Here is a 15997-nt window from a genome sequence, read left to right on the forward strand (position 1 = left end):
GGATTTTAAATTAAATTTTGTAAATTGTGGTGCCCAGCAGAGTGAAAAAGACGCTTGTGTTATCGAGTTCTCACATAGGAGGAGGGATGACTCCTTAAGTACACACTTTAAATTTAAATCTAAGTCCTGCACTGCAGAAACACCAAGAAGGAGGTGTTTCATTGTTTTGCAGTGGTAAACAAATAAGTCTAGAAGTTTCATTTTAGTTTTTTGATGATATTGGAAAAGTGTAAACTCAGTTGCAGCCACCAAATCTCTGAGTGATGGAAAAACAGACCACAGTGTGAAATGTTTGTCATCATGTGAAACACACTCTGTATTGAATGAATAGTTGTGATTGGTCCAGCACTATCAAAACCAGGCGTAACCTCGGGGGTGTCAAGGGTTATTTAAGGTGGAATTTCTTTTTTTTGTCTTTGTGGTCTCTGCAAAGAGATGCATGTTTGTTTGTTTGGTTGGTATGTTTTACTGGTATAGTGTCTTACATTACCAGTCACTATAGTGTGACATCATATTGCAGTCTCTGACTTACTTTCATAGTAAACAGCCAGGGCCAAACCTGGCACTGAATGTAGTTCCCTAAAAGTAAAACAGTCCCTTCAGTTGGCTCTGTGAAGAATAATAACATCCTCCTCCCTGCTGTCCTTTAAAACACTACCATGTACACACACGCAGTGAGCCAAAGCCAGATCCAGTTTCTTCCTGAGGCCCAGGATGACCCACAGAGGAGAAGACCCGACATCCGCAAAGCCAAGATGATGCTTGGCTGGGAACCGGTGGTACGTGTGACGCACGCCGAGATTATTCTGAGATATTTGTAGTGCACACATGCTGTCTTCCACCATCAGTATACTTGATGTCCTGAAGTTTTTAATAGTGACTGAGCTGAGTGTTAAAAATGTTACATAATTTAAAGTTTATTTACACATGAGACTGTTATACATAGACTTGCGATTAAGTGTAAAAGAAACTCTTTGCAGTCCTGTGAAAACAAAGTACTGTGTCGATAGGAATTAGCAGGGTAAATACCAGCTGGATGCTGCTAATCTTTATAAAAGCAGAAGTTTGGGGAGTTATGCCACGGGGAAAAAATCAGTGATGAGCTTAGCCAAGCAGCTATTCCTCCCATCAGTTTGGCACATTTCAGACTCTAGAGTTAACAGGTCTCAGTTAGCATGTTCAGTTCAATTCAGTTTTATTTATATATCGCCAAAACACAACAACAGCTACCTCCAGGTGTTTGATATTGTAAGGTAAAGACCCACAATAATACATAAAAATCAGAGAAAACCCCCTATGAGCACATACCTAGGTAACAATGGGAAGGAAAAACTCTTTAACGGGAAGAAACCTCCAGCAGAATTGGGCTCAGGGAGAGGCGGCCATCTGTCGCAACCGGTTGGGGGTGAAGGGAGGGAATATTAAAGTTAAAGGCAGCACAGTTTGAAACAGGAAAAAAAGAGCTTATAGATGATAGCTACATTCAATATCATCCAGTATCAATCTCACTGTTACCTCTTTAACCTCCTGAGGGAAAAATAAATGAATTCATCCAAAACATCAAAGGCCAGTCACACCGTGACTTCATAATATTTACAATTATTCCTATGAATTCAACACCTCAACTCGGAAAGAGAAGTGCAGGCTGTGAATATATATGACAGGGGGCTGTATTAGCCGGACTGTCAGTGATGTGAGATGCTAAATGATCGGTTAAGGGAAGGTATTCGACTCCGAGGTGTCGAATACCTCCTGTTCCTCCTGGTAGTATGTCAGCGTTTGATGTGTTGTCTTGTGTTGACAGGTGCCCCTGGAGGAAGGCTTAAACAAAACAATTCAGTACTTCAGCAGAGAGCTGGAGCACCAGGCTAACAACCAGTACATCCCCAAACCTAAAGCTGCCCGCATGAAGAAAGGAAGACCCAGACACAACTGAGCCTTACTGTTCCACCTCAACACAAAGATCTTAAGACTCCTTAAAGTGCAGCTTTGTGAAATACACTGCTGATTGCTGCACTCTGGGAAATAGTCTTTTTTTTTTTGACAAGCAGAGACATCCTACTCTTAAAACGTATTTTACAGACTGTTGGCCTGCACTGGACCTACGATTTTAGTGTCAGTAAGGCCGCCTTACTGCAGCTTGTGTGACAGATGAGCCAGAATCAGAGGCAACAAACTGAAGGCAAGAAACTTGCCTCAATCTACTTTCTTTTGTGAATTTATGCTTTTGCTATTTAAATCGCCGACATGAGAATTCTGCAAACAGCTTGCACTGTGCATCTGTGCTTTGTGTTTACTTTGTGTTTTGTCTGTAGAAACAAGCTATCTGAATTTGGTTTTTTTCACTGGATGTTTTGTCCTTCGATCAGTGGCGTACCGGCACCCTGTTGGCTGTCCATGCAGCGCACCGCAGGGCTGGGATAAACCTAGAAAGACTGTTACAGATTTGCTTTTCACAACATCTTCCGTGTTTGTTGATTAATTATTTCGGGTGAAGATGCTATTTTAATAAAATATTTCCAATACTTTGCGTTTGATGTTGATGGTTAAAGACACTCACCTACTGTTGAGTCAGATTTAAGAAAAAAAACATGGCAGAGCCAAAGAAGTACAGAGCTACGTCTTTATTTACAGGTAAAGGCAGAGAGGAAACCAGCTGTAGTTGTCGGGCAGGTGGATGTCTATGAATAAAAATTATTTTAGAATTAGTATGTAGAAAGAGAGAAAATTATCATGAGAAATATATAAAGAAGGGGGTCAAAGGATGATTTTCAAGGGGCTACACTACACAAAAGACAGAATACCTGTGAAGTACTTGAACAGGTGTGAGACTAAAGAGATAGAAGGCGACTAACTGAAAGATCCAAAACCTTTGGTGCTTGTATTCTCAATGCAGTGAGTGCATAAATCTGCTCATAATGCAAATGATTCCTTTTAGTACACCTAATTTAAAGTTGGAGTGAGGGTATGTCTCCTGGGAATGAATGCTGCTTAATGTACCACACTCTGATGGGACTGATATGCACCCAGATGTGTGCGTGTCTGTGGTTAATAGTAGTCGTAGTTAACATTAGCGCCGTGTCTGTAAGAAGAAGGATCTCGCGGGGCAATGGGAGCGTTTTCATCATAGTGGTGCTGACGGCCGGGGTCGTTGGCACGCGCGTGGTCCCTCCAGTACGCCATGTCGGCCTCCAGCCTCTGGTGAGACAAAAACACCACGGATGTCACTTGTTAATAAACTCAATAGAAGTCTGAAGCCAGCAGACGCACAGGGTGCTGATAAGATGACCACCAAGACTGTCAGCAGGCATAGCTGTGGCAAACAGACCTGCATGAAAGGCAAACGCTGAAAAGGCCGATGCTATGACAGCTTTGGCCTTTTAAAGGAAGCAACAGCAAATGGCATTAGCACAAGGTGTCAACATGGCGCTGTTGGAGAAATACTGCTGTAGCGGGGTGAAACACATGCTGTCAGAAATGGCAGCGGGGAGCTACTTTGTGCACTCGGCTCTCCTTTTTCTGCGTTCCCTTCGCTCCTTAGGGTCCCCGGTGAGTTCTACACGAGAGCCGCTGACCTGGAAGAAAGCTGAATCTGGCGCTGTAAGTGGGTTTCTGCTTGTGCGTGAGAGAGAGGAAATTCATGTTGTCGCGTGTTCAGCCCTGCACCTGTACTTATCTGTTCATGATTTGGCCTTTTGAGGAATGTTTCAAGCATCGTTCAGCCATCAGACCAGTGTTTAACCGAAAATGTTTGTCTTAAAAACAAATGAGATGAATGAAAGGTCTCAACTTTTTGTACTCTCTGTGTATGTGTTTGTGTTACTCTCATAGTTATTTTTAAGTGTTCCTCTTGGTTTTACTCGCCTAATCCGACATTACTGAATAGTTGTAATGGTATTTTACTATAACATAAAGTTAGTCTTAAAGTTGACCTCTCTCAGAAGAAACATAACTCACCTGCTCATCATATCCCATGTACATAAACTGCATGATCCACTGCTGTACGTCCGGTCTGCTGCGATCCCAAAGGTTCCTCTTGGTTCTGCTCAGTTTTGCCAGGAACTCTTTGGCTTTGGAAGAAGGAACTGCAACTGAGGACCGTGATGCTGCAGTACCAGTTCCTGCCACTGGATGGAGGCACAACAGGGGGTGGGGGGTAAGAAAGGCATGGTATTTTGAAAAATACTTAATGTTGTTGAGTTTTCTATCAGCCGCACAAAGACAATGTTAGGTACGTGTTTAAGGATGTTACCATCTCGCTTCAAGATCTTGTGTAAGTGGCCGTCGCTGGATACTGTAAAGGAGAGTCAACAGAGACATAATGAGCTGCAGTACAAATGCTTTTCTTCGTGGCAGGTATGTTAGACTGGTGATAAATAATAAAAACAACTAACTCAGATATAATTAATCTTTAAAACAGCCACACATTTTAACCAGTCAGCTTAAGGTGTCTGTTTCTTTCTGATGCCATCTTCACAAAATTATAAATACTATTCATTTATACACACTCACTGGATGATTTGTTAGCTACACCAAACTTTGCCTTCATAACAGCCTTCATTCTTAATGACACAGATTCAAAAACATTCCTAATTTTTTGACATGACCGAATGACACAGTTGCTGCAAATTTGCCAGCTACATAGCCATGATCCCGCTCCACCACATCCCAAAGATTCTCTATTAAATTGAGATCTGGTGAGTGTAGAGACCATTTGAGTGCAGTGAACTCAAACATACAGAAGAGCATGGTTATTTTAAGTGGTTACTTGTTGCTGTTGCTTTCCTAGCAGCTTGAAGCAGTCTGGCCATTCTCTGGCTGCTGACCTCAACGAGACATTTTCATGCAGAGAACTGCTGGTAACTAGATAGTGTATCTTTTCTTTGTTCATTCTCTGTAAATTGTACAGATGCCGATCAGCAGTAACACTTAGACCAGACTATCAGTCACTAACAACTGCTCTGCATTCAAAGTCACTCACATCACTTTCTTCCTCATTGTGATGCACAGTTTGAACTTCAGCAGATCGTCTTGTCTGCATCTACTTGTCTAAATATACTGAGTTGCTGCAATGTGATTGGCTGATTAGATATTTGAGTTAGCAAGCAGTTGAACATGCGTGCCTGACAAAGTGGCTGGTGAGCATCTGTCCGCATTTCTTTATGTTGTTTGCAGTGCAGCAGTTTTTCTGGTTGGCATCAGTAGTTTTACACCCTTCACTTGTGCTTACTCAGCCGGCAAGTTGCCAACTCGCATCCAAAGAAAGCAGCTTCTGGCAAATTTGCATGTAAATAAATGTGCTGCGGTCACTTCCTAGATCTCTTCTGGCACACTGTTGACCCAATGTTTGGAGCACTCGTGTCCAAGAGTTCACCAAACCAATCTAGTCAGATGACGTTTTACTGCACTGTATTGAGCCCCGTGCATTTGGGTGATGTTTCTGTAACTTAGTCTTTTGTTTGTTTCGGAACATTTAAACAGAAAACTGAGCTCAACACCGGAAGATGCACAGAAATACAGCCGTACAGGCATTTCAGTGGCATAATTCGAGATAAAGTTGGAGAGAAGTAGATTTATTCAGAATGTTCTCAGTACTGCAGCAGCTTGGCCTTCATAATGTACTATTAGTCATTATTAGTCATTATTTCCACAGCTCTGCAGTGGTGTAATTATTCTTTTCTCTAACCATCATCATTAGAAATGTGTCCACTTCCTGACATCTTTAATAGTGCATCAATCTGCTGACGTTCAAGGTCCCTAGATGATTTATCCTACTGGCTCATTTACTGACCTACTCTGTAGTTCCAGCAACTAATCAAATGATCAAAATCCAGCTTTGGTTGTTTGAGTACCTACAAGAGTCCTGACAGCAACTTCATCCTTGGTTTAACCTTTTTGCCTTGCAGATGTTATCATGCTAACATGATAAACTGTGATTCATTCTCAGAGAGGAATGGGCAAACTGCTTCAACTTGGTAGGAATATAATGGTAACTAAAATAACCAATTACAACAAAGGCATGACTGAGAGCGTCTCTGAATGCTGTTGAACCTTGAAGCAGATGGTGTACAGCAGTAAAAGCTTACTTCAAATACCACTCCTGTCAGCTAAGAACAGGAAACTGAGGCTACAGTTTGTACAGGCTCATCAAGACTAGACAGTGGAAGACTGAAAAAATGTTTCCTGGTCTCACGAGTCTCTATTTCTGCTGTGACACTGGGGTGGTCTGATTAAAATATGCCTTGCTGACAATGTCCATGTGTGTGACCACAGTTTACCATCTTATGATGGCTATGGAATAACACACAAATCATCTCGAACTGGTTTCTTGAACATGGCAATGAGTTCACTGTACTCAAATGACCTCCACAGTCACCAGACCTTAATCCAACAGAGCACCTTTGGGGTGTGCCGGAACAGGCGATTCCTGTCATGGATGCACACCTGACAAATCTGCAGCAACCGTGTGATCTGTGAATGAAGTGTATTTTAGCATGAAAAAATTAGCATTGCACTGTACCTAGCAACCTCACAGAGCTGCTTGCATGAGCCTCTGTAAGCAAAGCTATCTGTTGAATACGTTGATCAGTTTTTAAAGTCTGATTGTGCGATACCAGGGCATGGTGGCTGTACAGCAGGATGCTAAAACCCATCAGTCCTAAAACTATGCGTGATGCATGTCCGGAAACATCGTTTGCTGTAGAAACCACATGGTTTGCAGGCTGGTGCTTCAGACCATGAAGTTTGAGGAAAACCATAAATAAGCAGAAGCACATTCCCTTTTTTTCAGAATGACTTTAATAGTGTTTTCCTCAGCTATTTACCTTCACATTACTGTTTCATATCATAGTTAGGGCCATTTAAGTGTTGGATATCTTGTTAGATCACTGCGTATTAGTTAACTTTGTCTTATTCTTCAGACTTAAACAAACTTTAATTTTAAAACAGATCCTTTTCAGATTCAAAGATGCAGGGATTGTTTCACTCTTGTTTTATTTAAAGAAAAGCTCTTTATGAGGCATGTGTTTGTAGGCTTTTCAACAGAAGATTATTGAAGCAGATGTGAAGCACATGTGAGTTTGCTCAGATGGATTTTTCATTTAAAGTGACTTTAAATCCTGTCTATGTGGAACCTTCTTACAAAATAGAATGAACTGAAAACAAAGACGACTTTGCAGGTTTCTAAAATGCATTTCAGAAGGGATCAATTGCACTTTAAGTTTGTGGAATATAGTAAAATGATCCTTTTTTTCTTAACAAATGTAAAGAAATGCATCTTTTTAACTAGTGCCAGTGCAGTTAAAAAGAAAAAAAAGCAGCTGCAGAAATAAGACCTAATGGTATTGGAAACACTCGAGTCAGTAAAAGATGTAAACTTAGAAGAAGCCAAAGAAAAACAAAAGATTTTGCTTACCTCTAAGAGCTAATAATGTCAGCAGTACAGCCAACCCCATTACCCTCAAATAGAAATGCTGGGATGCCATGTTGTACCCACTCACTCTTTCCAGATCTCCTTAAAGGCAGCAACTGTGCAAAAGCATTTGCACAACCATAAGAATGGGCGGAAACCCCGACTTTCCAAGTGGAAACTGGCCTGTGGAATGGTTTCACCTCCTTGCCTTCAGAAACACGACTGCGCCTGGGAGGGTTTTTTTCTCCCCCTTAAGTGAATTTTCATGTGTGTACCAGATACTTTTCCATCTCAGTGTGTGAGCAGCGGGGTTTGTGGGAATGCAGTTTGTCATGTGGGTTTATTCTGTGGAAAAAAACATTCCAGATTTTGAGCCTTTGTAAAGTGAAGTTGGTTAACTTCAGCTGCACCAATATGTTTTTATTTAACAAGAAATGTTGCTACACTTTCTAAAGGGATTCAAACTGTGCAGCTTTAAATCTTTCTGCATTTTTAATGCATATTTCTAGCAGCAATTTCCCTTCAAAAATGCACTAAAATACCTGAGCAGGAACCCAGAAAGTGGAGAGAGCTGCTTGAGTTTTATTTCGGCAACAAGTCTGTGACCAGCAGTGAGAATCTCTTTGCTCTTGTGTAAACCTTCTAATCTTTTGCAACTACCTGAAGGACAGAGTGACGCTGTGAGTCTCAAGAATGTATAAAAAGCAACATTCAGGTGAAGAGAAGGTGAAATGACTGAGTGGCTGCAGCTTGAATTATCTTCCCTCTTCCATATTTTAAATTCACCAGCTGAAAGTGGAGACTTTCAATACAGCCACATTACATCAAATCAGTTTACACATATACTGGCACCTTTCAGCCAAGCGGTATCTTACTCTATAAAACCTTTTTGATGTGAAACATATTTGCATGTTAATGAATTCTATTTAATTCTACAGGGAGTGCAGAATTATTAGGCAAATGAGTATTTTGTCCACATCATCCTCTTCATGCATGTTGTCTTACTCCAAGCTGTATAGGCTCGAAAGCCTACTACCAATGAAGCATATTAGGTGATGCGCATCTCTGTAATGAGAAGGGGTGTGGTCTAATGACATCAACACCCTATATCAGGTGTGCATAATTATTAGGCAACGTCCTTTCCTTTGGCAAAATGGGTCAAAAGAAGGACTTGACAGGCTCAGAAAAGTCAAAAATAGTGAGATATCTTGCAGAGGGATGCAGCAGTCTCAAAATTGCAAAGCTTCTGAAGCGTGATCATCGAACAATCAAGCGTTTCATTCAAAATAGTCAACAGGGTCGCAAGAAGCGTGTGGAAAAACCAAGGTGCAAAATAACTGCCCATGAACTGAGAAAAGTCAAGCGTGCAGCTGCCAAGATGCCACTTGCCACCAGTTTGGCCATATTTCAGAGCTGCAACATCACTGGAGTGCCCAAAAGCACAAGGTGTGCAATACTCAGAGACATGGCCAAGGTAAGAAAGGCTGAAAGACGACCACCACTGAACAAGACACACAAGCTGAAACGTCAAGACTGGGCCAAGAAATATCTCAAGACTGGTTTTTCTAAGGTTTTATGGACTGATGAAATGAGAGTGAGTCTTGATGGGCCAGATGGATGGGCCCGTGGCTGGATTGGTAAAGGGCAGAGAGCTCCAGTCCGACTCAGACGCCAGCAAGGTGGAGGTGGAGTACTGGTTTGGGCTCATCAAAGATGAGCTTGTGGGGCCTTTTCGGGTTGAGGATGGAGTCAAGCTCAACTCCCAGTCCTACTGCCAGTTTCTGGAAGACACCTTCTTCAAGCAGTGGTACAGGAAGAAGTCTGCATCCTTCAAGAAAAACATGATTTTCATGCAGGACAATGCTCCATCACACGCGTCCAAGTACTCCACAGCGTGGCTGGCAAGAAAGGGTATAAAAGAAGAAAAACTAATGACATGGCCTCCTTGTTCACCTGATCTGAACCCCATTGAGAACCTGTGGTCCATCATCAAATGTGAGATTTACAAGGAGGGAAAACAGTACACCTCTCTGAACAGTGTCTGGGAGGCTGTGGTTGCTGCTGCACGCAATGTTGATGGTGAACAGATCAAAACACTGACAGAATCCATGGATGGCAGGCTTTTGAGTGTCCTTGCAAAGAAAGGTGGCTATATTGGTCGCTGATTTGTTTTTGAATGTCAGAAATGTATATTTGTGAATGTGGAGATGTTATATTGGTTTCACTGGTAAAAATCAATAATTGAAATGGGTATATATGTTTTTTGTTAAGTTGCCTAATAATTATGCACAGTAATAGTCACCTGCACACACAGATATCCCCCTAAAATAGCTAAAACTAAAAACAAACTAAAAACTACTTCCAAAAACATTCAGCTTTGATATTAATGAGTTTTTTGGGTTCATTGAGAACATGGTTGTTGTTCAATAATAAAATTATTCCTCAAAAATACAACTTGCCTAATAATTCTGCACTCCCTGTATATACAATAAATTCTGGATTTCTCCTCTTAAAGACGTTGTAGTTCTGCCTTTCAGACAGTTTTTCCTCAATTTGATGTGGGAGTAATCTCTGATACAGAAGTCTGAGTACAGAAGCCCCGCTCACCTGTTATTCAAAACTTCAGATTGAAAAAAGTAGCCAATCAGGAGACGGTTACCTAAAGCTAAAGTTGGCTGTGCCAAGCCTCAGTATAAGGCAAATATGATGGATTTGTAGTCTGGATCCCGCAAAGCTTCTCTGTAAAGTCCAAGAATAAAAATATGGAGTCTTTAAAAACCTTCAGCTGCTGGAGTCACTGTTGTTATTCGCCTACCTCAGGGGCTTTAGTTCATCTGTTGTTGTGTGAATTACCTGGAGTGGTTGTAATACAGGTTTTCTAGCTTTTGTGTTTGTTTGTCACGCGGCTGACTGAACATGCACATTACTGTTTCTGCTGCTGCCTCCGTGCTCCACACAGCAGATTTACAGTTGTGGTCAGATGCTTGTGTCAACTCATCACTGGCATGAAAGTCATGGTAGTTTGGGGGCTTTTAATTACTTCTTTGAACGGTTCATTTTCCAGGGTGGAATGATTGTACAGCAGACATCTTTAATGACTTTAAGAAATAAGAACTGAGTGAGCATGTTATGTGGTATAATTTTCTAACTGAACACAGGGTCAAGGCTTGTGTATATGTGAGCTCAAATCTTTTAATAAATGGTGCTGAGGGTTCTCCAGGTCCAAGGCCTATTAACTTTTTGTTTGTGGTCATGACTGACTACAACTGGTAGTTTGTCTTTGCCAGCATAAAAAGGACTCATTGATCAAAACTCGAAAAACAGGAAAGTCCGAAGAACTCAGTGCAAATGTAAGAAGGAGAATTTTAGATTTACACAAGGGAGCGTGTGAATTATAGAAAATCCAAAACTTATGCACCAAATTCTTTTTTCTTTCTAGTCCTTGGAAAAAGCTTGAAAACAGCTCACAGACATCATTTAAAGTCTAAAATTGCCATGACATCCATGACCATGAGTGCATGTAAACTGTGTATTGTAAGGATGTGCAGCCCAGAAAACTGCATGTATGAAAGTAAAATGACGTCAAAGCTTGTTTGCAGTGGGAGGTGACCTGCCAGCCTGTTCACAGAGGTCTGCATTCATACTGCTGGTCTGCAGTAACCCTGAATGGCAGCACAGTGTGCAGCTAATGATTAACACTTATTTACTAATAGAAGCCGGTGATAGTCATCACAGCAGTTAGAATAAGTGTTTACAATGGAGCAGTTCATCTCCTATGCATTCAAGCTTTCACGTGTAAGGAGAAGAGTGTGATTAATAGAAATTAAAAAGTCTCAGATAAGTAACTCGTGGCAGTTGTCACTGTGTTTGTCACCAGAATGAAAACAAACAAACACTTTTAGAAGACTCATTTAGAAATTCAAATTTGACTTGGCTTCGGTTTGTCATATAATGAACGTGTGTGGGACTGTGTTTGGTTTGGAACAACAAACAGCCTTCGCGTCTCTCAAGGGTAGAGCTGGAATGCAGGAAACCAGAAGCTGGCTGATGACTGTGCAGCTTTCGCCGTGAGGTTTGAAAAGAACGGATAAGACTCGAGTAAACAAAAGACAGAAAGAGGCGAGATACGGAAGGTCAAAAAATTATTAAAACGGAGGAAAAGCGTGAGTATGAATATGTTCAGAAAGGGTTTTTTGTATTTTCTTCACTCAAGCTCTTACAGAAATGGCTTTATAAAACAAGCACTGCTGCAGCTGTGTGCTCTTCAGACACAGACACAATTCAGCTCCTTGCTGATCAGACCAACAAAAAAAAAAAAAAAAAAAAGAGCAAGAAGTTGTTCCTTCTGATCTCGACCGGCCGGGTGAATAGCTGGACGCTGTGAACCTCAGTGAAAGAGAAATGCCTCCACTCTCAATTGAGGCTTGTCTATAGAAATGATTGCACAGGAGTCTGTCTTAATCACAGGAAGGAAAACAAAACCAAATAAAGATGCTTGTGAAGTTCTTTCTGTACCTGAGCTTCAAAATAGTTTTGTCTGAAAGCACCTCGTCTCTGAGAACAATGTGAAACAGTTACAGTTTTAAACTCTGCACATAAAATGTTCACAGTAAAGGCAGTAAGACTGTGAGATATGAAGGTCTGAGAAGGAGAGAATCCTGCAGAAAATGTTTACATAGTTGTTGCACAGACTGTCCTGTAATTATGAAAGTGTTTTGTGTGAACTGCAGATTTATTAATCGTGCAATCTGTCATTTAATTGTTAATTTGTTAGTTAATTACAATAGGAAAAGCTCTAAAACCTATGAAAATGCACAAAATGCACAAAAAATGTAAATCTATGCACTCCCTCACAAGTCCAGTGGGCCGGATTCGACTTGATTCAGGCCCTTGGGCCTTATGTTTGAAACCTATTTTAGAGCCTTTGTGTTATATTTTGCTCTGTGGACCACTGTAACTCTGACACACTGGAACAAGGGAGGAAAAACAGAAAAGTGGAAAAAGATGAAGGGCTGAAATTATGTTTCTGACAGAATGAAGAACTTCACAGCCACGAAACCTTCATCTGGCATCTGTTTGATCCTGCCCAGTTAAAGAACAGCAAAGGTTTGGGATATGACTGGCACAGGGACTCCAATTCAGACACAAAGATTTCAAAAAAAACTTGACACAAAACTTGCATTTGCTCACAGAACCTTGAAATGAGCATCTCTGCATCAGAGCATAACTGGGAAAAGATAAAGTCAAAGAGGTAATCCTCTCATACTGTATATGCCAAAGGAAATTAGGAGCAGGAGCATCATAAGATCTGAAAAATACACTGAACTTTGGACTGAAACACAATTTCCTCTTGTCGGTCCTTCACTCTTGCCCTCCGCACTTGTCTTTGCTCCCTCCTCACCCCTTCTCACACTTGATTTGACAGTCTGTGTGTTATGACCCGAGGCTGACACAGACATCCAAAATGTCTCTGAAAGGTAACACAAACCGGTCACTGGAAAAAAAAAAAAAAGAGGTGCCAAAGTAAATATCAGACTAAACTGAAAGGCCCTTTTATACAAAACACACCTTATTTCAGAGAACGCTTTCCCTTTCTTTGACCCTCTGAAAGTGCTATAATGCTTTTCCTTATTTTTTAATTTTATATATACATTCGTAAGATTCTCTCTCTCTCTCTAGATACAACCTCAGATCAACCACAAAGCGTGCCATATTACATCACATCACTATTTATCTAAAAAAAAACAACAAAGCTAAAATGAAGATCTGCTGTTGAAAAAAATAAGTAAACCCTTCCTATTTCCATGGGAATTATGAGTGGTAAATATCAGCCAGGTGCTGCCTGTCAAATGCGCTTGATTCATGTACCATCAGTGAGCGTGAGTGCCTCTGTAAAAGCAGAGGTTCTGGCAGTTTGTTGGTTGTGAGCCTTCAGGTGTGCATGAACACAACACCAAAGAGGAAAAACGTGAGCAATGATCTTAAAGAAGAGAAGAGAGCGACGTGTCAGACTCTACAGGTCTCAGCTAGAGTGAAGTTCAGACGGTGCGATTAGAAACAGATTGAACAAGTATGGCAAATGCAGCCACCTGCTGAATTTGGTACCACAGCGGTGGTTACTGTGGTGATTGTTACATGTTTTGCAGGCACAGGACCTGGGCACCTTGCAGTCATTGACTCAACCATGAAACAGGAGCAAATCTACAAAAGAATGGCAGAAAAAGAAAAGGATCAACATGTTTCAATGGCCAAGCCAAAGCACAGACCTCTACATGACTGATGTGCTGCGGTAGGACTTAGCAGAGCTGTGGATAAATGAATGCCTGCAAACCTCAATGAACCTTTTAAAGAAAACTGGGCCAAAATTCCTCAGCAATGTGAGAGACTGATAAACTCACAGAGGAAATAGTTACTTCAAATTACTGTTGCTAAAGCTGGTTCTGCAAGCTACTGAATTATGGAGCATATTTAGGTTTTCGCAGGACTTGCATCCATTTTGCCTTCATGATTCTTCATGGCACAGATTCAAAACACAGAGCAAGGTGCTGGAAACTTTCCTCGGAGACTTTGATCTCATGACAGCGTCACATCCTTACACTTCCACAGTGTGAGTCTCCTGTTCCACGACACCGCAGAGGTGCTCTGTTGGAGTGAAGCAACTGCACAGTCAGCAGTCTCCACCTCTCACTGTGTTTTTGCATCTACTGAGCTAAACTGTCAGCACGTACAAAATATACTCAAACCAGCAAAAAGTAAAAGTGCTCATTTAGCACTAAAATAGTTCCTGTGACTGATAATGTGATGTTATTGGAGTGATTTGGTTTTCAGGTACTTTACATACAGTTTGAGTGATTTACTCCACGGCACAAATGGGAAGAGAAGGAAGCACAAACAAAGCTGTGCTGCTGCAATTTGCTCTAAATTTATTTCACTCTTTGTGCTTTATTTTTAATGACTGCAGCGTATCCCAGGTGTCAGTGAGCAAGAGGTGGGATAACCTCGACCATGTGCCAGTGTAATACAGACAGAGTAAAGAAGCTAAAGTACGATGCTCCAAGTTTATATCTACTTATATAATTCCACATTATATCTCCCTGCTGTAAACATGTTTAGATAAAATGCATATTGACATTGTTTTGGTTTTTTTGCAATGTTTAAAGCATGTAAGAAACTCTAATAACAATGATTATCATCATATGTGATGATTTTTTCCAGTAAACATCTAAACAGGTAATACAGGTAACTTCTTCCTGTACTAACATCTTTCAGTTTTCCATCTGTACCCTTCATCTCACTCCTCAGCCTCAGTCTCAGGCTCGGGACGGTCATAGCCCAGCTCGCTGCTGATGGGGAAGTGAGCCCAGAAGGTGCGAGCCAAGTCCAGCATCCCATTATCGGCCGCCTGGGCTCGCAGCTCCTCCAACCATCCGAAAAAGTCAGATGACCACAGGCCCCAGTACGGCACGCTTCGCTTCTCCCTCTCCTCCCTCCTGCCAGCCGCCTCGCTCCCCTCTGAAAGCAGACGGCAGTGTGAGCGCACATTTCACACCTCGTCTCTCATCTCAGAATATCTACGAGTCACAATAGCAGGTCCACTGATGTGTAATGCATTATACGAGCTGCAGACACACCTGCAGGAGGCAGGAAGCTCAGCAGCAGAAGAAAGAGCAGCACTGACACGTACGGAGCATGCATGCTGAGAGACAAAACACAAAAGACGTCTCATGAATGCCATCTCAAAAGCAGGTACAATTTCCACGGCATTATTGCATATTGTTTAAGAAATATTCACATCACAGCCGACTGCGCGTGTCTATAAAGAAGAGAAATGTTGTCGTGTGTGGATCCATGTTGTCTTACCTGACCAGCAGAGAATTCAGCTTTAGTCCTGTCCTCTGTCCTTCTTCCTCAGACTGATCTGAGCACGATGACTGCATCTCGGTTTAAAGGTGAGAAAAAGGCGGACATGTTTGCTTTTCACATTTTGCCTCCCTTCTTACCTCTCATGGTCCTTTGCCAAAATCCTCTAATGTCAGATGGGTAAAAGATTCCTGTGTAAACGGGACTGTCAAGAAAACATTAGCAATTATAGATTTGGATGAGGATGTTCTAATATCTGATGGAGCCGATTAAAGAATGAATGACTGTAATATAACCAGACTGTCACAACCATCAGCAGTTAAGTGTGACATCTGTGGCCTTGATTTTCTTTCAAGTCAAAAAGAAGTGAGAAAAGCAGCGAGAGGAGAGGAATGAAAGCACATTAAAAAAAGACATACACACACACACCAGGTGGTTTTCACACCTGCTATTCAGACAGTCTACACCAGCATTGAGCCAAAGGGCATAAAGTCAGTTGGCAGGTTTTGCACCCTCAAGTCTTCTTCTCCCCTGTGAAATCTGCTTCATTCATTCATGACTGAATCCACGCCGTGGATCAGAGGAGCAGCGCTCTGATAGAGAAGACGCTGCACAAAACTTCAAGTGATCTTTAGAGGATGAGTGAATGTTATTGACTTACTGAGAGCAAATCCGGTGAAAAGACCAAAACAAACAATAGCTCTCGAAACTTTCTGACTTCCCTGC

The 15997-nt window shown here is 41.5% G+C and overlaps 3 protein-coding genes across 4 annotated transcripts in view; 1 reads left to right on the forward strand and 2 right to left on the reverse strand.

Annotated features, from left to right (window-relative positions):
- Window positions 1–2525, forward strand: part of uxs1 (UDP-glucuronate decarboxylase 1) — a 35387-nt gene extending 32862 nt beyond the window's left edge. For both annotated transcript variants that reach the window (XM_080291050.1, XM_026144178.2), the window contains 2 exons: window positions 676–779; window positions 1805–2525. In XM_080291050.1, coding sequence (XP_080147176.1) covers window positions 676–779; window positions 1805–1936 — 236 coding nt within the window. In that variant the 3' untranslated portion in view covers window positions 1937–2525. The remainder of the gene's footprint in view (window positions 1–675; window positions 780–1804) is intronic.
- Window positions 2526–2609: 84 nt separating this feature from the next.
- Window positions 2610–7756, reverse strand: ecrg4a (ECRG4 augurin precursor a). The gene is made up of 4 exons (XM_026144179.2): window positions 7415–7756; window positions 4253–4294; window positions 3958–4127; window positions 2610–3198 (listed from the first exon to the last, which is right to left on the reverse strand). The coding sequence occupies exons 1-4, from the start codon at window positions 7482–7484 to the stop codon at window positions 3049–3051; spliced, it is 432 nt and encodes a 143-aa protein (XP_025999964.1). The 5' UTR covers window positions 7485–7756; the 3' UTR covers window positions 2610–3048.
- A 6555-nt stretch (window positions 7757–14311) lies between these two features.
- Window positions 14312–15484, reverse strand: otos2 (otospiralin 2). Its single transcript, XM_026145449.2, has 3 exons — window positions 15272–15484; window positions 15043–15107; window positions 14312–14923 (listed from the first exon to the last, which is right to left on the reverse strand). The coding sequence occupies exons 1-3, from the start codon at window positions 15346–15348 to the stop codon at window positions 14703–14705; spliced, it is 363 nt and encodes a 120-aa protein (XP_026001234.1). The 5' UTR covers window positions 15349–15484; the 3' UTR covers window positions 14312–14702.
- Window positions 15485–15997: the final 513 nt, after the last annotated feature.

The sequence above is a fragment of the Astatotilapia calliptera genome, chromosome 16 (genome assembly GCF_964374335.1).
Source record: "Astatotilapia calliptera chromosome 16, fAstCal68.1, whole genome shotgun sequence".
Classification (NCBI taxonomy): domain Eukaryota; kingdom Metazoa; phylum Chordata; class Actinopteri; order Cichliformes; family Cichlidae; genus Astatotilapia; species Astatotilapia calliptera.